The sequence below is a fragment of the Protopterus annectens genome, chromosome 1.part0, assembly GCF_019279795.1.
Source record: "Protopterus annectens isolate FY-2018-M chromosome 1.part0, PAN1.0, whole genome shotgun sequence".
Classification (NCBI taxonomy): Eukaryota; Metazoa; Chordata; order Ceratodontiformes; family Protopteridae; genus Protopterus; species Protopterus annectens.
Window position 1 is genome coordinate 1675991458 of NC_056725.1, and position 23552 is coordinate 1676015009.

At 39.9% G+C, this 23552-nt stretch overlaps 1 protein-coding gene across 4 annotated transcripts in view; it reads left to right on the plus strand.

Annotated features, from left to right (window-relative positions):
* The window catches only part of PLA2G6 (phospholipase A2 group VI), a 1377288-nt gene that overhangs the window by 965766 nt on the left and 387970 nt on the right, over positions 1-23552 (plus strand). For all 4 annotated transcript variants that reach the window (XM_044068476.1, XM_044068486.1, XM_044068491.1 and 1 more), the window contains one exon: positions 4898-5052. In XM_044068476.1, the coding sequence (XP_043924411.1) occupies positions 4898-5052 (155 nt within the window). The remainder of the gene's footprint in view (positions 1-4897; positions 5053-23552) is intronic.

Here is a 23552-nt window from a genome sequence, read left to right on the forward strand (position 1 = left end):
CCTTATATTCTTTCTTTTGTTTTTTGGCACATTCAGTTGCTGCCTGATTTTTATCCACTTCTGGTTTGATTTCTGTTCCTGCTTGATGCCGATATGCGTTTGCTAAATTAAGCAGAGAAGTCATCTTAGATTTAGTTTCCTCATGTTTCAAAACTTTCACTACGTTTGGGTCTTGTGAGGTCAGCAGATATGTGTGGAGTCCCATGATTGCAGATCTGTACATGTAATCATTTTCAAGGATGCCCATCCCTCCTTCAGAATGGAGAATATATAATCTTGGTATGCACTGATTTTTTTATAAATCATTTGGTGAGCATGAAACATCCTTCTTGTTTTCCAATCTAATCTGTCCAACACAATTTGTGGCCAGTCAATCACTCCAAAACTATAAGTCAGGACAGGAAGAGCAAATTGGTTTATAGGTTGAATTTTGTTCCTAGATGTCAGTGCTGTTTTTCAGGATTAATTTAAGTCTTCTGAAATATTCCTTGCTAAGTTTTATTCACATTTGTTTGTGTTTTATTGTTGATCCTTCATCATTTCCCAAGTATTTATACACTCCCTCTTGCTCAGGTTCTTATATCACATTGTTGTCCCAAACCGTTGTTTTCCTGCTTTAAATGTTGCTTTTGCACATTTATCAAGTCCAAATGATATTCGTATATCATCTGAAAAAGTTTTGACAACTTGCAGTTGTGCTTTCAGTTCCTTATCTGATGAGCTGTACAGTTTTAAATCATCGACAAAGAGAAAATGAGAAGTCTTTACACTTTGTTGTTTCCTGGGAGCCAAATTATAGCCATGGCCTAAGCTGTTAAGTAGACAGCTTAATGGGTTAAGGGCAAGGCAGAATAGCAACGGTGACGGTGATTCATCCTGGAATATCCCCCTTTGAATTTTTATCCCTGAGATAATAATTTGTCCTTTTATCATGTCTTAATTGCAAAGTGGTCTGCGACTGTTTCATGGTCACTGTAATGTAGTCGATCAGTATAGGGTGTATCTTATACATTTTTAAGCAGTCTTTTTATCCATGGATGTGGGATACTATCAAATGCTTTTTTGTAGTCAAGTCCATGCCATACTTAGATTCTTCCCCTTTTTACAGTTCTCCACTATGACTTTAACAGCCAGTGATCCTTTGTTCCATATGACTTTCTTTTATTGCCCTTTTGTTCTACTGCCATAATTAAGATTTCTTCTAAGTGACTCTAAACTCTGTCAGCATCAATTCCCATGTATAGTTTATACATCGTTGGAAGGCAAGTTATTGGTCTATAATTTTTAGGGTAAATTGCAGGTTCACGCTTAACTAGGAGCATTGTTTTTCCTGTTAACCAGGTTGATGTCTGTTTAGGGTGTGCATATAAATAAGTCTTACTCATAGCTAAATCTTAATGCAAAGATGCTAATACTTTCAGCCAAAAATTAGGTACTACTTCTGGGCCTGGGGTTTTCCAATTAGAGGCTTTTCTTAACTTTGTTTCAATCTCTCTGGCTGTTACTTCATCCCATTTCATACCCTGTATCTTTGAACCTCTTATTCTTTCTTTAACTTCTTCTATCCATTTGGCATCTTTGTTATGTTCCACAGGATCTTCATAGATACTTCTCCAAAATGTATCTATTTCTTCTTTTTGGCAGTCTTTCAATTCATTTTATCTTATTTCCCAATTCTCTATAAGACTTTTTTTGGATCATCAATAAATTGCTTATTTTGTACTTTTCCTTTATATTTATTTTCCTATCTTCTAAGTCTTTCTGCCTGTGCTGAAATTTTTAGTTTGTTGTTTGCAGTAGTGCGTGATAGATCCTGGTCTCTTCTAATACTGTGCATTGCTTTTATCACATTTATTTTTCTTAGTATTTTTGTTGATCTATTCCCTCTTCTATAATCTTCTAACAGTGACACTTCTTGTCTTAACTGCTTTACAGTTTTCTCTATTCTATATTTCCATGATGGTCTTGCAGTAGAACTTTATCAGTTATTAATTTAGCTGCACAGTAATATATCCTGTTTATGTCTGTTAAATCACATGGGCCTCTATGAATAGTCCTAATTATTGTGTTCATTTGTTTTATCAAACTTTTGACTTTTTGGGTTTTATTATCCTTCTGCAGTCTATTTCTTTCATTGATCTTGCTACATCTGTCTATGTCTATTAAATAAAGCAACTCTTCTCTTAGCTCATTTTCTCCCATACTAAGGGCACATCCCTTGTTTTCCAATTCCTGCGGGCATTCTATAGAAGATTCTATAGCATCTTCAACTTAATCCCGTGCCATCTGTTGCTCTATCATATGGGAACTCACTGGCCTATCACTCCTCAACATTGACTGCATCAGAGTTTCCACATTTTCATGTTCCTTCGCTTGCTGTCTAGCTTCAAGTGAATGTTTAAACTGGTTTCCTGTGGAAGGCTCCAAATTATCTTCATATGGCACCTGACCAATTGCTTCCTGTTCCACTGATTTCCCCTTAATTTGGATATCCATTTATATAGATTCCTGTCACAGAGACTCCCCATGCTTTGGAACAAAATTCCAAACTACATTAGACAGAGCCCCTCACTAACACTCTTCAAGAGAAACCTTGACGAGTGGATGGGTAACAGAAAATAAACCCCTGGGATCACTTCATTGGCTGTGCTTGACAGAGAATCATTTAATTAATCAATGGGGCGGTGAAAGCCGAAACACTGTGGCTAGGCTTATAAATGCCCTCGGGCAGATAGCCTAATACCTACCTATGAACCTATTATGCTCATTATAGCGGGGAAGGTACTAGTTAATTCATTCTTCTTTGTAATGCATGCATGATTACTGTTTACATTCCTACCCTGCTTATTGAAAAATACCAGAGCTTATTTTTATCACTCCTTGGTGCTCAAGAAGGATGTGGCTTCTGGTACTGAAGCTCCTGGTAGCACAGATGAAGTATAGAGCAATGTCCTAATTCTAGCCAAGAATAACCTCCCCACACAATCCTGGCTGCTGATGTAGACACCACATTCCACCAGATTTGCTATTTTTGTCTTCAGAGCCTTCTGTTTACATCAGCAGGCCTATGCCTGCAGGTGGAAACAATTTTTAATTTGGATGAAACAATACCCTGTACCACACCATTCAGCTTGCAGGTAATCCTGACTTACATTAGACATGTAACATTTAGGTCTCAGCTATTCTGTGGCTATGGTGCACATCTCCATTATTTCCGACAATCATGACATTAGGGATGGTTGGATTATGGCCAGATACTTGCTGGTCAAGCTTTTCCTTGAAAGAATGTTGAATGTCAGTCCTCTTTTAACAAACCCTACCTCTTTGTGGGTTCTGAACTTCACAATTGACAAGTTTGACCAGAAACCATTTGACCAGCCAGTTCGGCAACATTAAAGTTCTTTTATTTTCTTAAACATTCAGATGGCCACTGCTCTGCTCATAGGATCCTGGAGATTCAGGTACTTATGTGTAGGAAACCAAATCTTGTCTTTTACAGGGATTTGATGTCCCTTCGTGTGAACCCATGTTTTCAGAGTTGTCCCTGAATCAGTCCTTTCAGATCCTATTTTTCTTTGTCAAAGAGACAAAAAGAGAAAGACTCCTTCAGACTCTGGATCAGACTCTGGATATGCACTGACTTGAACTGAAGTAGGTTTGTGAGTTTAGGAGGCTGAACCAGTTGTTTTGAGTCTTTCTCTCTCTGAAGGGAAGGGAGGAGCTCAGTGTTGCCAGACATTTTTCCGTTTTATCACTAAATGCATTATCTTTCTCCATTAAGCAGGTAATGTAGTGGTGGTGAATGTGGCTGTCAAAGCTTATAACAGTGGGTGAGTGTCCCTGTCAGCACCTGCTTTATAGTTGTTTCCTCTTGATCCTTGTTACACAGCTTCACCAAGTATTATTGTCCTGACTAGCTTACTAGTGGCATACTGTAATCTGGGTTAGTTAGCTAGTGCATGGAGTCGTATAGTTCTGATATATATACACTGCTTGTTGCGGGTCTATATTATCAGCGAATGCTTAGAAAAGCGAACGGTGATTTATCAACCCCATATAAGCGAAAGCTTACAATCCCAAACACTCAGAACAGCAATTTTTTTCCCAGGGAAAAAAATTGCTGTCCCAAAAAAGAAAAACAAAAAAAACCCTTTAAAACATGACATAAAGTGGGGGAGGGGTTCACCCCCCACACCACCCTCCTACTTAAATATACCTACTCCGAGATCGCAGTACAGTGACGAAACGGCAAAATACCAAAGGCAGCCAAGCGATTTATCAACCCCATGTAAGCGAAAGCTTACAATCCCAAACACTCAGAACAGCAATTTTTTTCCCAGGGAAAAAAATTGCTGTCCCAAAAAAGAAAAACAAAAAAAACCTTTAAAACATGACATAAAGTGGGGGAGGGGTTCACCCCCCACACCACCCTCCTACTTAAATATACCTACTCCGAGATCGCAGTACAGTGACGAAACGGCAAAATACCAAAGGCAGCCAAGCGATTTCTTTCCCAGGGAAAGAATTCACTTATATGCCATTTCAGTATTTTGCCATTATGCACTTTCAAGTTCGATCAAGATGGATTAGAAAGAATGCGTCTTTGATCATCTAATAGGGAACCGTTTGATGCCATGCACCAGACAGCTAATCCCAGAATGCATGTACATCTAAACAGATGTTCTTCCAAAAATGTTCCAGATTCTGTTTGGTGATAAGAATGAACCCAACCGTAGGACCCATCAAGAAGAGTACTCTTGTACATAATTGATATAGTGTAATAATATCTGTTACTTCTTAGCATTATATGGAAATTTAAGCAAACATCTTACTGTTTGAGTGAAATATCTGTTGTCTTCTTGCTGAAGAGTAATGCCCAGATTTTTTCCCCATGCAGAGCAACTGGTATGGCGAGCAGCTCGATCCAGCGGAGCCGCACCATCCTACTTTAGACCAATGAACCGCTTTCTGGATGGTGGCCTACTGGCTAACAATCCAACATTGGATGCCTTGACTGAAATCCATGCATATAACAAGAGTCTAAAGATGAAGGTGAGTGAAAGAATAAAGATTAAAATAACAGCAGGTAATGTGTCCGTATGATTCTTTTGAAAATTAAAAAAAAATGAATGAGATGAGGATCCTTGATTTCCATATGGGGAAAGACCCCGCCTATTCAGTTTCCATGTAAATGTAGTCCACTCTTGAGGTGTAATTCTTGTGGTTGATAATAGCTACCTAGTATGTGTGTGCATACATGCCTGTGCACACTTCTGAAGGGTATTTGCTATCTAAATGATTCACTGAACTAGATCTGGTAAATTCCACTTGAGCATCATTTTTCTTTGAACATTTGCCATATCACAGCTTTTTTTTTAATCTTGTCTTTTACAGGGATAAACTATATGCCATTGCCCTATTCTTTCCCCATCCCCAGAGCAAGAGGAATCCATGTTACAGCTGTCACTCAGGCAACCATGAGGGGTATTTTGCCCTCACCAGTATTCTGGCACTAATGGCGTATGTAGGCCCTATACCTGCCTTTGATGATTAGGCAGACACATGCATCAGTGTAAGCCCCCTTCTAAGATCATTCATATATGTACATGCTTCCAACAGTATGCCCCAAGGGCATCATTGGCTTGGTGAGACAAGTCTGTTTTCCTAGGCTTCTGTGATGTACTGCAGCAAGCCTTCACTTGCTGAGAATGATAACCACAATTGACTGGATCCACGTGTCCCTCCCTACAGATTAAGCAAGTCAGCAGTGGCCCCTCACTCCCATCTTCCCGACTGGGCTCTCCCAGGTTGTCTGGGTCATCGTCCGTGCTTTATCCCTTTATGCCTTGGAGTAGAGATCATGTTACAGTTTTAGCCCTAATTTAGTATTATAATGTAAATGGCTTGTCAGTGCTGCTCAGTAATATTCTGACTATTGTAACTGTGAATCTAGACTCTCAGCCATGTCATTAAGATCACACATGTACTGTTTTTCAGTTAAAACCTGTATTATTTTATTGACTTCAAAATAGCTCTGAGCCTGTCTGGTATGTTAAATATTTAGTTTACGTTCTTTACTGTAATAAGTAGTAAGTAATAATAATAATAGATTGCTACTTATCTGTTGCCTCTTATGTCTTTGCCTCGTGGCCCTGGCTGAAAATGGTTCTGTACAAGCCTACCCATCTGATTAACAACATGTACATAAATATCAGTCCTAGCATTATAAGCACTTATGCATTTGTTCTTAAGCAAGTCAAGTCTGTACAGTAATGAAGAAGCTACTGCATTCCTACAAGTTTCCTGAACTAAATCAACACCTCACTCTCATTTTTTGCTTGGTAAATTTTTTCGATTGCCTTCCACTTGTTACTTGCATAGCAATCTGGCATTTACTGTTTTATTTATTTGGTATCCAGGTATGAGACTGTGAATGCATTATGTTAAATAAGTAATAAAATAATCAGTGACAATAGACTGCCATAAACAAAAATCAAGTAAAAAGAAAAATCTTTTAAGACTATATGATGAAAGAAGCTGATCACATTATGTGCTTGATCATAGTGTGTGTTCCTGGTTCATACATGTGTCTATTATTACATCATTTGTCATATAAAATGATTTCCTGACCTAAAAGGGCAATATAAGTATCTGATCTAACACCTAGAACTCTTCTTTAGGCGGGTCCTCCAGTTGAGTTTATTTTCTTCGCTAGTCGACATTTAACCTCCTTTTTCTGGACATTCCCATGCACTGGAATACTTCATGACTCTGACTTGCACACATAATGACATCACAAATCAATTATATAAGAAGACTTGCACCCGCACACCACTAGAATCTTCATTCTTTTTGTTATCAGTAAAGTTACTCTGTTTACATGCCACTTTAATTTTATTAAATTTTTCTTTGTGATAATGATTGAAACTTATCTGATGGTGACAGAACTGATGGGAGGGTTCCTGTCAATGCCAGGTAGCTATATCAAAGTTTCTTCACCTGGTACTGCAGTAAGAGCCTAGCCCATTAAAACAAAGCCTGCAGTTTCTGTGGCCTCCCAGTTTTTTTAAGGGATGGGACTCATCCCATGATTGGCTGGAATGGCTATTCCATTCCAGTCCACCATATTAGAGGCTGGCAGGAAGCTGAGGTACATTCTTGGCTGCCCCACTATGGGTTCAACCCCACTTTTTTTTTTGCTCTGTAATCCACTCAGTTGTTCACTGCAGCCTTGATTCATCATGCCTCATCTTACTGTTCAGAGTTACTGAACGTGGAGGCTGTCTCTCCAAAGCCTTCTCTCAGTCCAGAAGAGTTGGTTGCTCCTTACTGAGGAAGAGCCATTGGGTGAGCCCACACCAGATTTTGTGGCTGAGGTGTGATTCAGCAGGCATTTGTTTTGACTTTTGGTAAGAGTTTAAGTCATAGGATTTTGGAGTTCTTCCTTTGAGATTTCAGTTTGGTGCCATTGCCAGGACCAGTGCAGACATCCTTCAACACATGCTACCTCTAGTGTATGAGCAGTCTTATAACACAGGCCTTAGTCTCAGTGATACCCAACACTTGTTTATCATTTGCATAAACAGTTTCAAGATTCCCTGTTGTGGACTGCTGGAGGACATGGTGATCCCTTCCTCTTGGGCTTCCTTGAGGAATTTTTTTTTTTTTTTGGTATTGAGGTACTTACTGTTGAGGTGAGCAAAGTCTTTGAGGACCCCAGTTTCTTGAGAACCTCTTTGAATTGGCTGTGCTTTGAAGAGTCTCAGCAGCTCACTGTTACCATTGCCTCTATTTCTTAGGGTTACTCATGGGTTTCCTAGCCATCAGATCTGGTCAGCTCCTACTTGGAGCCAGCCATTGAGGATGTTATGTTAGAACCCAAGGGGCACTCTCAATGTGCTTCTGTGGCCCCTAAGAGGGCTGATGCCAAGTATCGCCTCCAGTCAGTTGGAATGAATTATTGTCTAAGCATCCCAAGACTGACTTATCCTAAGGCACTTCTCTTTTGTCGACTTGGTGGGCTACCTGGGATGCTGGAGATCATATTCTCTTTCTCCAGTACTGCCTTACAGAGGGTCTAGATGTTGTGACCATGCCACAACTTGCTGTGAGGGAAGGGTTAGTTTGTTTTTGCTTTCTTGTATTTTGTATTGCTTTATTGTGTATATTATGATGTATTTTTTACACTGTGGTTTACTTGTATTTTGCTTTTAATTGCTTATTTAAACTTGGAAAGACACCACAGCTGTGTCTCTTGTGAGTCGCACAGAAATTAAGTTTTCCCCACCCTCGTGCCTCAGGGCTGTTGTGTTTTTGAGCTCAGCTGTCTTTTTAGTTACCTGCTCCTTATGCTAATTTGACTACATATTTCCTTCCCTAACCTCTTTCATTTGCTATTGTGAGTAAGCACAAAATTATCGTTTTGTGAAATCACCCCCAGAACCAGAATACAAAGTGCCCACCCCCTTCCTTCTTGCTCTTTTAAAATTAGTGGCTTTCCACGTAGATAGCTAAAGCTTAAGTTACCCCCTTTTTCATATCTGTCTCCTTAGTGCACACTGCAGCTCTTATGATATTAACCCATTTTTCCATTTTACCTTTAAAATCTGCAACATCTAGTCAAAGACCACCTATTATTGGAGATCCCACATTCTGTCTCTCAATAGTTATCTTGGGATTAGTGCTTCTGTTTTGCTTCTGGTGAGAGAAGGAGCATAGGGAGGTTATTTCCTGGAGACTGCTAATCTCTGGAAAGCCTAATAATTGCTTCATATGTGCCAGCTTGGAATTTCTGCTTATATAGCGCTCCTGGTAAGAGCAGAAGCAGAGTGCATCAATTCCTGAATGTTTCTAGTTGGACAGTGAGTGTCTGTGCTTGATCTTCTTGACTGGTCTGGTTGCGATTCAAGGTTTCTACCAAGAAAAGGCTACTACAAGATTACAGTCCTTTGCATCATCTGGGACAAGACTGTGGGTCACCAAACAGGTTGTGGCCTGCTTCTCACCCTGGGATTGGTGCTACTATTTTGTTTCTAGTGAGAGAGAAAGCAAAGGACTATTGTATCCCAGCAGAGGTGTGGTGAGACTAACACTACTAGTAGCCATTCAGGTGACTCCCCTCTTTTCATGTGTCTTGACAAGCTAATTCCTTCTTTTCGGCAACTACCGATGGATTTGCTTCTAAGTCAGACTATCTGCCTAAATACTTCATCCATAAATCATCAAGGTCTACTTATTAGTTTCTCCTCAAGTGTTTGGCAGTGCTCTGTATTGTCACAGATTTCATGAGTGACATTTTTCCTGTAAACGTATCACTGAAATTTCACCAATACCTAGTTGCACAGAAGGCAACTAGTTTGTAGTGATACTGCCCCCAGAGTTACAAACCGGACACTCTTAGCATTATTTTATATTCTCACTCCAACTGCTTAATCAAAAAAATAAAAAGGTCCATTGCCATTAATATGAAATTTCCCACTACCTTCGTTACCAGCTTGGTGGACATGGACATTTCCTCATGTTTGCTGACAACCAGTTAATTCTCAAACAAACTGATATGGTATGTGAGAGATGTATTTACATGTTGCCACTGGAGGTAAAGTTGTCACAAAAAACTCCTAATGTCAATAAGGTTGTTGGTAGTACACACACTGCACCCATCACACACAATTCAAAGCAGATATATAGACCCACAAACACTGAGGCACTTAAATGTAACCTTCCTCCACCCCAAAGGCCTCTTAGACGAATTACACTTAAACACCCTCAGCAGCCCTGAATGAACTCAACACATACAGCAACAACTCGTGGAGCTGTTACTTCTAAGCCCACAATGCAAGCCACCACACAATCCAACATTCTGCTCATTGGGTACTCCATTATAAGACACACTGATGTCCCTGTCACCAAGCTGAGTAAAAAGAAAGTCACTGTCAGTTGCTTATCAGGGGCCAGGATCCACCACATTATGCACGCCTTGACTCAGTCATAATCCATGTGGGTGTAAGTGACCTAAGACGTACGTCCCATATGAAGATAGACATCATGGAGCTCTTGGTATATGTGTCCTAGGCTGGTATGTGCCTAGCATTGAGCAGCATTTTACCTTCTCTAAGGATGATGCCACAATATGCACAAAAGATGACTGACTTTAATAATTTGCGTAGTTTCTGGTGACATTCTAAGGGAGTACAATATTTGTCAACATGGAAGGAGATAGTCAACAGGCCACGCTGTTTTTGGCAGGATGGTCTGCATTTGTCCCCTCTAGACTTTTGAATATTAGCTAAAATATTGTCCTCTCCTATAGTGCCTTTTTTTAGGCAATGCCAAATTTAAAGTACTTCCACCATCACAAATCAAAACCAAGAAAATCTAAAGGTGTTACTGCTCAATGGTAGGAGTGTAAACAAAAAACTCTACTCCCTAGAAGCTGTTCACCATAGAGAATGCTGACATCTGTGTGTTCACTGAGATGGCATAATGTTTAAGGTATTTACCTTACAGACGCAAGGTGCAAGGTTTGATTCTCACATGATGTAATTGGCTACTCTTAAAATAACCTGCAAAGGCAGTTACCATAGTACTAATCTATGAATCTATGTGGTTTAAAGCCATGGAAATCACACCAACACTGCAAGGTTATGCCTTCCACACATTTAAACCACCTACAACACAGACAGTGAGTAAAGGTGGAGGTGTTTTGATTTACATCAGAAATAAATATACCTCAAGGCTGGTCAAACAGGACAATGCACTTGAACTTCACTTCTCCACGTTCAGATCACCATAGGCAAAATCCAGTACCACTTCCTTGCATGCTACAGGTCCCCCCCCCCCCCCAATAATCCAGGAAACCCGTACCATGTATTTAAACTTAATGGAAACACCATCCAACCCAATACTATATTCATGGGCGACTTTAATTACCCCACTGTTAACTGGGAATCATATACAACACCAAACATGCAGGCACAGAAATTCCCAGATTCTGTAAACACAAACTCCGTGGACATCTTATCAGTACTCCAACCAGGGTTGCAAACATACTGGATCTCTGTTAACTGGGAATCATATACAACACCAAACAGGCACAGAGATTCCTGGATTTTGTAAACACAAACTGCCTGGAACATATTATCAGTACACCAACCAGGGGTGCGAACATACTAGATCTGGTCCTCACTAATATGAGGGAGAACTGCATAGCCCCTAGTGTAATGGCTTCTCTGGGAAGGCCAGACCACAAAATGGTCTTTTTTGAAGTAAAAATTAAACCTGGAACCCCAGCTAACCCCGGAATATTCAGGAACTACTCTATGGCTAACTTTCTACTGTTAAGTGATAACCTGGCAAAATGTCAAGCCCCCATAAACTCTGAGAACACTGTTGCCAACGCAGAACTGTTCAGTGAAATCCTCTACAAGCATGTTAATCGATGCATAGAGGCAGCTGTGTTAACCAAGAAGTACAGAACTCAAAAACAAGCCACTCTGGTGGAATCACATCATCAGTAGGCTGTTTAAGAGAAGAAGATCATGGCAAAATTTAGGAGGTGCAGCACCCAGCTGGATATAAGCACGCTCATCAAAAAAAAAAAAAAAAAACTCTTGAGGACAAATAAAAGTCTACCAAAACCAAATTTGAGGTAAATTTGGCCTCCCAGGCCAAGGACAACCACAAGACATTCACCTCCCAGGCCAAGGACAACCATAAGACATTCTTTAGCTATGTCCACAACCTCAAATGCAATACACAATTGTATGCAGAACTCATTGTAAATGGATCCACCTCTACTGAGCCAGAAGATCTAACAAACCTACTAGCCGACAAATTCAGCTCCAACTTTACCCCTCTCTCCCCCTCAACTTTCCCTCAGGAAATACCATCAGATATAACTCCCCTGCTATATCATTAGGGAACAGGACTTTAATGTTTTCTCTAAGGCCCAAGAACACTGCATCAATGTTCCCAGACAATATCTGAGAATGCTTTCTAAGCAACATGAAAAATGACCTATAAGGTTCTCTGGAATTGCTGTTTAACTGTAGCCTACAAATAGGCTTCTTCCTTCATGAATGGAGAGCAACAACAGTCATCCCTCTGCACATAGGTGGGCCATCTACAAACCCATAAGTATCACTAGTGTCATAAGCAAAGTCATGGAAAGAATTGTCATGGAATTTATCAATAATAACACAAGAAACCTCCAGACACAGGACCCAACCAAATTTGGTTTCATCAAGAGCAGGTCATGCCTTCTCAACATGGTGGACTTCTTTGAGAAAGTCACCAGAGCAATGGATGAGGACAAAATGGTTCATACTGCCTACTTTGACATGGCCAAGACATTTGACCCAATATACCTCACTTGGGTATTGTTGACAAACTCAGGAGGTTAGATACATACATAAAAAAACAAAAAATATGCCACAACAAAGGATGCCATCACGGGATTTCGTTTAATCATAAAATTACACACTAACACACTAAAATCAAGGTAAAAAACATGACTAAAAGCTTTCACCTACTGTTACATTCCGGGCATCATCAGAGTAATTAATTCAAATGCAACTACCGTTTAAGTAGTTCTAATAGTCATGTGATTAATATAATACACACCTGACTTTAGAAAAAACATTCTAATCAAACATTTGAATATTATTTAACATTGTACCTGTTCTTTTGGCCCCTGACGTCATAGTGGAACTAAGTTAAAAAGTTAAGAAAATATAAAAACATAATAAATAATCATGTATAAAAATTAAATCTTAAAACTGCAGTACAACAATTATACACAGAAATAAAAAAAAATAAATAATCCATATTTACTAAACATTAAAAGCTCTTAAATTTTAAAACACTAGCCATGGAACAACTGTCATTGATCCTTGGGGTTGTCATGGCGTCCAGCCTTAGTTGCCACATAGTTTCTCTCATTTCCAGCACTGTTTTAACATCTCCTTCTCTATCCGTGGGGACTAACCTGTCAATAAAAAATGTAAATCTTTTGAAGTTCAGACATGCCACAATATGGGAATGCAATGCACTGGTGGTCTTCTTTTTCTTAATATCTCTAACATGTTCAGCTATCCTGGTCCTTTAATTTACGAGAAGTCTTACCTACATAAAAGGTAGAACAGCTCATGCAGGTAGCAATGTAAACCAACATTTTGGTGTTACAGTTGCACCGCCCAGGACATGGGATACTACGATGGTACCCCTCCAGTGCTACATAAGGGCTTTCATTGATATACTTACAATACCTGTACATATTACACTTGTTCATAGTACATCTGTAATTGCCTTTGTGATCACCTTTATGTTCTTCAAAAAGACCCTTAAGATTTTTTTCCCTGACTAAATATAACTTTCGGTCTACTGCCCAAAGTTTTTTTCATTTCTTGGCTGAATGCATACTTCCAACATTGGTCGAAAACTGCTCTTAATTCAACTGCTTCCTGACTGTAAGGCAACACCATGGCTTTTTCGTATTGATTAGGGGGCTAAAATTAAATACTGTACCTTTCTTGGCCAACAAAATTGGTATAAACCTTTCTAAAAGTTTATTTCTAACTTCATTCCTAATGTTTGTCAATAATTTCAGTGGATAACCTCTATCCTCCAACATTCCTATTAAATGAAGCATTTCTCTCTCAAATGTTTGGCTGTCACCTAGTCTAGAAATACGCACTATTTGTCCTTTAATCACACTCTTCTTTTAGTGCCAAGGGTGACAACTATTGAAGTGTAATAATGAGTTAGAATATGTATTTTTCCAAAAAGTACTAGACCCCAATTTCTTCATTTCCATATCCTTATATAAAAATATGTCTAAGAAAGCTATCTTATGGACTTTAACTTCAAAGGTAAAATTTAAAAAAGAGGTAGTATAACTAAGGTAGTCTATAAATATGCCTGTCTCATCAACCTTACCCCTCCACAAAATTAGAATATTGTCTAAAATATGTAGCCATGAAATAATATTACTCATAAAGGGAGAATTAAATACATAGTTTCTCCCATTCAGCCAAGACTAAATTAGCATACACCAGGGCACATTTTTCTCCCATCACTACCACTGAAATTTGGCAAAAATATTCTCCTTCAAAGTATATGAAATTGTTGTGCAACACTGTATCCATCAATTCTACTATTAAATTCCTTTTTAAATTGTATATTCCTTCAACATTGATAAGGCCATCCCTAAAATATTCTAATCCCTCTTTGTGTGGAATCGCCATAAATAGATGACATCTATTGTTACAAAAACAAAATCAAAATTCTCATCAAGGGGTAAATCTCTCAACATTTGTAAACAATGCCACAAATCCCTTAAAGTATGTTTATTTTTTTAACAGTTTTTTTACTGTATAAATCAATATATATAGCAAGTGGTTCAGTTTTGGAATTCTTAGCTGCCACAATTGATCTAAAAGGGGTGTTCTTAACATCTTTATGACTTTTGGGAATCCCAAAAATTGATGGAATTACTGGGGCTTCCACAGTTAGAAAAGAGTATGCTGCTTGATCAATCACCTCTTGGGTCAAAAGATCATGTAACCACCCATCAGCCCTAGCATAAGCCATGTTGATTTTGTTCCAGGATACTCTCTCATAGGTGTTCTCATCATTCAAAATATCATACATTTTAACTGCATAATCTAACTGTGTCATAATCACAGCCCCCCTTAACGAGCTTCATAATTATGTATTCTTTTAATTCACATAACTGTTTTAAACAATTTCTTTCTTGCATAGAGTGATTATCGTGGCCATGCTTTCTTTTATTTAACACTTTCCATATACCCCTTTCACACGTGTGTTCAAATACATTTACCACGGGATTAGAAGGGAGCATGAATTTATTTTTCTCAAAAAAAAACAAACTCAAGTTAAGTTGTCTAATCAATACTCTGGCAAAATCCATTTTGTAGTTGGGAACAAATGAAAAAACTTTTTTCAACAAACTAAAGTGCCCATCATTAAGGTCAAAGTCACAAAAAATGTAACTGGAGAAACCATCACGATATAATACTGTAACTTTGTTAGAGTCACAAGTAAAGTTGCTATGTTCATTATCCAAAAATCTTTCCCCTAATAGCTGAAACCCCCAGCATTCCTCCTTACATATGTTGAGGGTAGATTCCATCAACCAGTCTGATTACTGTAACCCTGCTGACCCTGATTCTTGTTCATTAGTCGCTGAGATTGTCTCAGTTGAATTGGGTGATCTAAAAAGCAGTCAACTGATCTGTTGTTCTTCCTTCTGTGTTGACTGTTCTTCTCACCAAAATTATTACTTTCTCCAGATGTATTGTTATCCTCATTTTGTACATTGTTCAATACAACAGTGTTCTTTGGAATAGGATAAGCTTTCTTTTTGTTGTAGTCATCAGTGTATCTAAATAATTTTTTCTGCTCACTGTATAAACTGTCTTTAACATATTTTTCCAAATCTGTGAACATTTTATTGTGCCGAATCTTATTGTGGTTAAACAATAAATCATTTGTAGTGTTAGTATTCACTTCAGTTATTTCTTTCTCTAAAACCTTTAATTTATGCTTGTTGTCACGGATAATAATCCTTAAATCCATACCTGTTTCATTAAAAAGCTCCAGTAGTTCCTTGTGCATGATGGAATCAGCTTGTGTCCCTATGGGGAACTTCCAGAGTCGCTAACCTTTTGGTACATCCTGTAAATCCAAAGAGCATTTTAAAACTAAGTTGTCCATTTGTAATGTTCTAAGCTTCCTGGTCGATTTTTTCCATGGCATGTAATTGCATTTGGAAAGTACCAAACCCTTCTGTTCGGCTAGGGAAAGATGAAAATTGAAAATTAGGCAGAGTAAAAAAAGATTTAATATCCATATTTGGAATTGTCATTAGTCAAAATATCTCCACTGTGAGCAATGTTGTTGGTTGGACGTTCATGTAATGGTGTATGCAGTGTAAACAATTTTGTTTAGAGGTCAGTGAAAGTGGTAAGATCCACTTGAGCGTTCGTAGCCTGCATTTGGTGCTTGAGTAGCTGAACTAACTGACTAAGGTCTCCCACAAGCTTCTCCATGCTCTGTGGATCAAACAGTCCTGTAAAAAACATTTTGTTGGGCGAAAAAACCCAAAAAACAAAACAAATCACCTCAGTGAGGGTAAAAAACTGACATATAAAACAAATAATATGCCACACCAAAAGATGCCGTCACGGGATTTCGTTTAATCATAAAATTACACACACACTAAAATCAACATAGAAAACAAGATTAAGCACTTTTGGCCACTGTTACATTCCAGGCATCATCAGAGTAATTCATTCAAATGCAACTAGTTCTAATAATCACGTGATTAATACAATACACACCTGACTTTACAAAAAAAATTCCAGTCAAATATTTGAATATTATTTAACATTGTACCTGTACTTGTGGCCCCTGGTGTCATAGTCGAACTAAGTTAAAAAAATATCAAAAAAATAATAATCATGTATAAAGAATTAAATCTTGTCTTCAAAACTTCTTCTTTCGGCTTTTCCCGGTTAGGGGTCGCCACAGCGGACCATCTGTCCACTCATGATTGGCAGTGGAGTTTTACGGTGTCGAGTTGCCAGCCTGGCACCCAACCTTCCACAGAAGGCACACACATGCACACACTCACACCTAGGGCTAATTTAGAGTGTCCAATCCACCTATTGCATGTCTTTGGGATGTGGGAGGAAACTGGAGCACCTGGAGGAAACCCACGCAACCACAGGGAGGACATGCAGACTCCGCACAGAAGGCACCCCAGCCGAGAATCGAACTGGAGAACCTCTTGCTGTGAGGCAGTAACGCTAATCGCTGCACTACCGTGGCTGCCCCATGTATAAAAATCATACATGGAAATAACATTAAATATTTTACTAAACATTAAAAGCTCTAAGTTTTAAAACACTAGCAATGGAACAAAAATCATTGATCCCTGGGGTTGGCATGGCATCAAGCCTTAGTTGCCCCATAGTTTCTCTCATTTGCTGGGATCATTTTTGCCCCCAGCCACTTTTGGGGTCAGTTTCTCCCACATAGATCACACTGTTTCTGAAAAGGTGGTCATGTTTGGGTCCCCAGTTTACTATTTTCTTCCCATTTCTTCACAGGGGCAGAATGTGTGTTGGGGAAGAGATAGGGGACCATTCTCTCCATGATCGGGATTACTTTTCTAAGGGGTGCTGTGAGGTGGCTTCTTAGGTTATAAATGACTTGTTAACTTCCCCTTCCTCAGGGAGGACACAGCACTCAGTTACCAGTTTCACTCCTTACTGAGATGCTAGCTGTATTCATCAGTTTTACCCACTAGTCTTTGCTGCTATCACAGTCCAGTCTTGTATTAACTGTAGCTGCTTCCAGTATTTTCCCATGAATCCAGTGGATGAGTTGAGTGATTTTGTCCTCCAAAAGTGTACAGGATTTTATCAAAACTAAGAGAAGTGACTTCACATTTAACTCATTTACTCCGGAGCAGCTTAGAAAAAGCTGCCTGCTTAATTCCATCATAGGAACAACAGTGCACCCTGAGCTCATTTTCAGAAAATCCATTTGTAATGCCATACAGAAAACAAATGTTCATAACTCTTTAACTATAAGAGCTAGACTAAAAATGTAAACACAAAAGTTCAGCAGACACTGACCTTTCCAACAGTGTCAATGTTGATAGTGCATATCAAAGTCATTATTAAATATTTGGCAAGGAATGTTGATATTGTGCATATGTTTTATCTTTTTGGAAAGCAAAGCACAAATTCTTGGTCAACGTATCATGTAGACGCATACAATTTGTATTTAATTTGTTAGTATGAATGTCAGTTTTAAAATTATACCTTAACCATTACTATGTATGCTCCTTTATGGAGATATTCACAGAAATATGATTAATATTTCTCATAATTGATAAATAAAGCATAATATCTCATCATCTGTAACAGACAGAGCCTACATAGTGTATTCGTTGTGTCTTTCAATGTCAGCTTCAAAATTATGCACAATTTGTGTCATCACCATGCTCCCTTGCAAAGATATGTGCCTAATAATGAGAAGTATTGGAAATGTATACTTTTCATAATCCTACAAGGCTAAAGAAACTGTGATATCTGTACATGTGTACAGTGCACAGACACATATATTTTACCATGTTGTAAGGAGTAACACTATCTTCAAAATGAGGTATTACTTGGTACACTGACATGTGCCCTTGCAAAGTTATTTACCAAAATATGAAAAAAAATCATAATTTTCATAACCTAAGTCTGAAACAAACTTTGATATCTGTACATTTGTACAACATACAAGCACAGTTATTTTACCATGTTGGAACTATCAATACTGTCTTCCAAACGAGGTATTACTTAGCACATTCAGATGCTCCCTTGCAAAATTATTTACCAACATATGAAAAGATCATAATTTCCATAACCTGAGTCCTAACAAAACTGATATCTGTACATGTGTACAGCATTCAGAATCTAAACTATACACATGCCTGATAAAAGCAGAATAAAAAAAGAAGTATTGCAGGATGGCTACTGACATTAGATTGCAAGTGGTAGCACTCTCCTGAAACAGTTGTTCTTTCTCAGCATCTTCACCAGCTCCTTAACACAGATGTTCATCTTGTTACACTGCTGCAGTCATCACAATTGGGTTATCTGCCGTCAGGCGGTCCCGCAGTCGGCCCGAGTTCCAAAGTCTTGGTCCGGCCTCGGTTGCTGTAGCTTCTTCCCTGACATCAGTGCGACAGGGGTATAAAAGAGGCAGCCAATGCCATTTTCTTCAGTCTTTCTTGTCGCGCGGTGCCCGAAGCAGAAGCAGTTCACAAGTGCCGGTCGGCCGACTCCTGAGATTTTCAAATCGAATTTCAGACTGAAGTCTTCAATAAAGCTAAGTACCCCGTTGGGGAACCTTTTCTTGCCTCAGTTCGATGTCAGAAAAAGTTAATAATTGCATTTCTTGTGGGAAGCAAATACCTCATAAGGATTTTCATTCTTATTGTATCCCTTGCCTAGGCCCCAACCACGACGTCACAGGTTGTCGGTTTTGTGCTAAGTTTAACAAACGAACTATTAAATGTCTGTTTGATTTCGCCCGACATTATTTTGGTAGAAAATGTAATTATACCATGCCATCGGAGCAACCGATGACTGGGATGCATAAAAAGCGCAAAGATAAGGACAAGCAGCCAAGACGCAAACCAAACACCGAGGCCTCTGCTAGGCCAGTCGCCGGTTCTCCGGTTTTCAGTGAGGTGATTACGCAGCCCCTGACAACCGCTAATTTAGAACCCCAGCCTGCATCCAACTCCCAAGCGGAGATTGCAGGGCCTCCAGAGCCTTTGTCTTTAGGCCCTTCCGACTCCATGGCTGAAGGGGATTCTGGTGCAGTTGAAAGGCCATAAGTTGCTGAAGGTGTCTTCAAACCGACTACACTTACTATTAAATCCTTTGCAAAACTGAAAACTCCATTAAAAGTAAGGAAGCCTGTACAGCAGTCTCCAGTGCAAGGCCCCATGCCTAAGAAACAGATGCTTAAGATGGCCGAAGACTTAATTACCCTAATCAGGGGTTCCCATCCCCCACCTGACAAAAGACCTAGACAGGAGGAGGAATACGCTTCCTCTGTCCAGGTTTCCATTACTTCAGATTCTTCTGAGGAACAGGAGTACTCTTTTCCCCCTTATGAAGACTCTGATGCTGAAGAGTCTATTCCTTCAGCATCTCCCCCAGAAGACTACTCTTTTGGGGAAAGTTTACATACCATGAGGGAACATTTTCACTGGGAAGGCCAGGATTACTCTGATTCTAAGAAAAGGCTCCGAGAGTTCCTCTTACTACCCCAGCACAGACCCCTTGCTATTCCACCTGTGTTAGACATTGTGGATGATGATTATTCAGAATCTAGCCTTAACCCAGATTCATTACCTCCTGCACCAGCCAAACCAGACAGATACTACAGAGTCCCTGACTCACACAAATTCCTATATAAAAGCCCTGTTGCTGACCCAGAAACCATTTCCCAGGGTCCCAAAGGGTTTAAGGCTTCTATTGCTAAAAATCTTGTACCGTCTGAAAGGGATTCTAGAGCACTAGACAGATGGGGAAAGAAAGTACATACCTCAGCTACTCTAGCTATGAGGGCCTTAAATTGCCAGTTTCACATGCTGAAATATCAACAATAATTTGATGTCTCAATTAAAACAAAAAATGAGCACACATACAGAGCAGCCAGATTACAATGAAATGCAGGATTTGTTGCATGCAGCAGAATAAGTGGGAAAACATACTTTGCAATGTGGATTTGATTCATTGGAAGCCTCTTGCAGAGCAGCTGTGACAGGGTCTGTCATTCGTAGGCATGCTTGGTTAAAAGAACAAACTTTACCTGATCACGTTAAAGCAAAGTTATTGGATGCATGCTTACAGCAGGATGTTTTATTTGGTGTGAAAGCAGAAGAGGTTTTAAAGAAAATGGAGGATAAGGCAAAATCTATGCAGACGGTCAAGGATTTTTTACAGGTTCAACCCCCTCGTTTCAACAGAAATTGGCCAACCAAAAACTGGTTCTTTCCAACTTCTGGCAGACCACAGAGGGGCAAATACAGATGCCCAAGGGGCAGAGGTCAGCCACAAGGCTCTTACAAACCACGACAATGGGGTGGCACAACCCAGAAAGGAGGAGAATACAGGTCTCAAACTATCAGAAGACAATCACAATGACTTACCTCTCAGACTGCCAAGCAAATCACTCTTGGCAGCTCCCTTGGGAGGAAAACATGCACTTTTTGCAGACAATTGGCACATCATCACAAAAGACAAATGGGTCTTAAATATTGTAACTCAAGGATACAGGTTCCACTTTCACACTTTACCAAGGATAAAAGGAATGCCAAACCTGCCATCAAATCAACGGGCAGAGGCTCAAAGACAAATTACAGCACTCATGGACATGAGAGCCATTCAACAGGTTCCTACACAGGAGCAAGGACAAGTATTTTACTCAAGACTCTTTCTGGTTCCCCGAAAGGACAAAGCCTGGAGACCCATTCTGGACCTTTTAATTCTAAACACATACCTGGAAGTACCCAAATTCAAGATGTTCACACTACAGCAACTTCTTCCCATGCTGGGCAAGAAGGCTTGTCTAGTAAAGTTGGACCTCAAGGATGCATACCTGCATGTCCCTATCAGACAAAATTGCAGAAGATACCTCCGATTTATAGCAGGTACAACTCATTACCAATTCTTGCACTGCCCTTTGGCTTATCTACTGTGCCCAGGGTCTTCACAAAATGCCTGGTACCAGTAATTGCATACTGCAGACAAAGAGGAATCCAAGTATATCCATACCTGGACGACTGCCTTATTCAAGTAGACAGCAAGGACATTCTTTTAAAACATCTGGCATTTGTAAAAAACCTATTAAGTTGCCTAGGGTACACACAAAACTAGTGCCCTCACAAGACATAATATTCCTGGGTGCCAGCTTAAATACAACGGCCCAGATGGCTTATCTCACGCCAGACAAGCAAGGACAACTGACTCAATACTTCAAAATGATGGCAACAAAGACCCAACTCCCTGCAAGAAAAATTCTGCAGGCCTTGGGGTTCATGGCATTTTGCATACTACTAATACCATATGCCAAATTGCATATGAGGAAATTACAATGGTATAAGAAAAGCGTATGGACTCAACACAGCCACTGCTTGGAAACAATAATACAAATATTTCCCTGCCTTCAACAGGAGTTTCTATGGTGGGCTCAGGCATGTCACCTCAACAAGGGTCAGCCTTTCACCTTGCCTACAACCAGGCAAACAATGACAACAGATGCATCGGATTACGCCTGGGGAGCATACATGGCAGGACAGTGTATTCAGGGCAAATGGTCTGCAGATCAAATGCATCTCCATATCAATCAAAAAGAGATGCTAGCTGTACAAAATGCCCTAACAGCTTTGAAGGACCTCCTACATCCAGGACAACTTCTAATAAAGACGGACAACACCACAGTGATGTGGTACATAAACAAACAAGGGGGCACACATTCCTACCCCCTATGCAGGCAAGCAATGACCTTGTGGAACACAGCACTGACCTACCAAGTTCAACTACAAGCACAATTCCTGACAGGAAAGAAAAATACATTGGCAGACAAACTAAGCAGAAATATCATGGATCCTCACGAGTGGAAACTAGACCCACAAGTATTCACAATGATAACTCAAAAATGGGGGGGCCCAGACATAGATCTGTTTGCCTCCCCCCAAAACTACCAACTGCGAAAGTGTTGCACAAGGACATACTACACACTAGCTTGGAAAGTGGACGCCCTTTCATTCAGCTGGAAAACACTAACAGTGTATGCCTTTCCTCCACTGCCTCTTCTGGCAAAGGTGCTGCTAAAAGCCAGATTAGAGAGGCCACAAATGACACTCATTGCTCCAGACTGGCCACGCCAACACTGGTATCCAATATTAAGGAACATGGCTCAAAGCCCACCATGGATCTTGCCTCAAATTCCTCACCTGCTGACTCAGCAAAACAATCAGATTCTACACAGCCAGCTCAAGACTTTAAATCTGGCTGCATGGCAGATTATCTAAACAACCAGTCAACACTTCTCTCTACAGCTGTTATGGATGTCATTCTGAAGGCCAGGAGACCCAGCACCCCAAAAACCTACTCAGACAAATGGAAAAGATTCTGCGCCTGGAACCAGGCTAAAGGCCAAAATCCTCTTGTCCTAAATATTCCTCAGATTCTGCAATATTTAACTGAGATGTTGCACAAAGGCTTTTCCTTTTCATCTGTAAAGATCCACGCTTCAGCTATTTCAGCTCATTGCAACACGGATCCTCCTATTTTTTCACATCCATTATTAAGACAGTACCTCATAGGGGCTAAGAACATAAGACCGCCCTGAAGAGCACCAACACCAACTTGGGACCTCAATTTTGTTTTGGAAAAACTTACACTACCACCCTTCGAGCCAGCCTTTTCAGCTGATTTGCAGTCTTTAGCATGGAAAACTGCCCTGCTGCTAGCAATAACTTCAGCACGAAGTAATGGCAGTGGAGCCTTTCATCATTTTTCATCAAGACAGAGTCTCTTTACGAACTAACCCTTCCTTTATGCCAAAGGTAGTATCCAGTGTAGCTCTAAACCAAACCATTCATTTACCCACCTTTTATCCAAACCCCCAGAATAAAGGGGAAAGGCTCCTTCACTCTTTGGACATTCACAGACAATTACGTTTCTACTTGGGTAAAACAAAGGTTTTCAGAAAATCTGATCAGCTCTTTGTATCCTATGCTGCAGGATCTCAAGGAAAGCCTATATCAAAACAGACCATTTCAAAATGGATAGGACATTGTATCCGTTTCTGCTACACACACCATGGGAAACCTGTACCTGGTAACATTAGGCCTCATTCCACCAGGGCTACAGCAACATCAGTAGCCTTCCTCAGGGGGGTACCAACCAAGTATATTTTGGAAGGCCCCCCCCGCCCCCCCCCCCAACCTT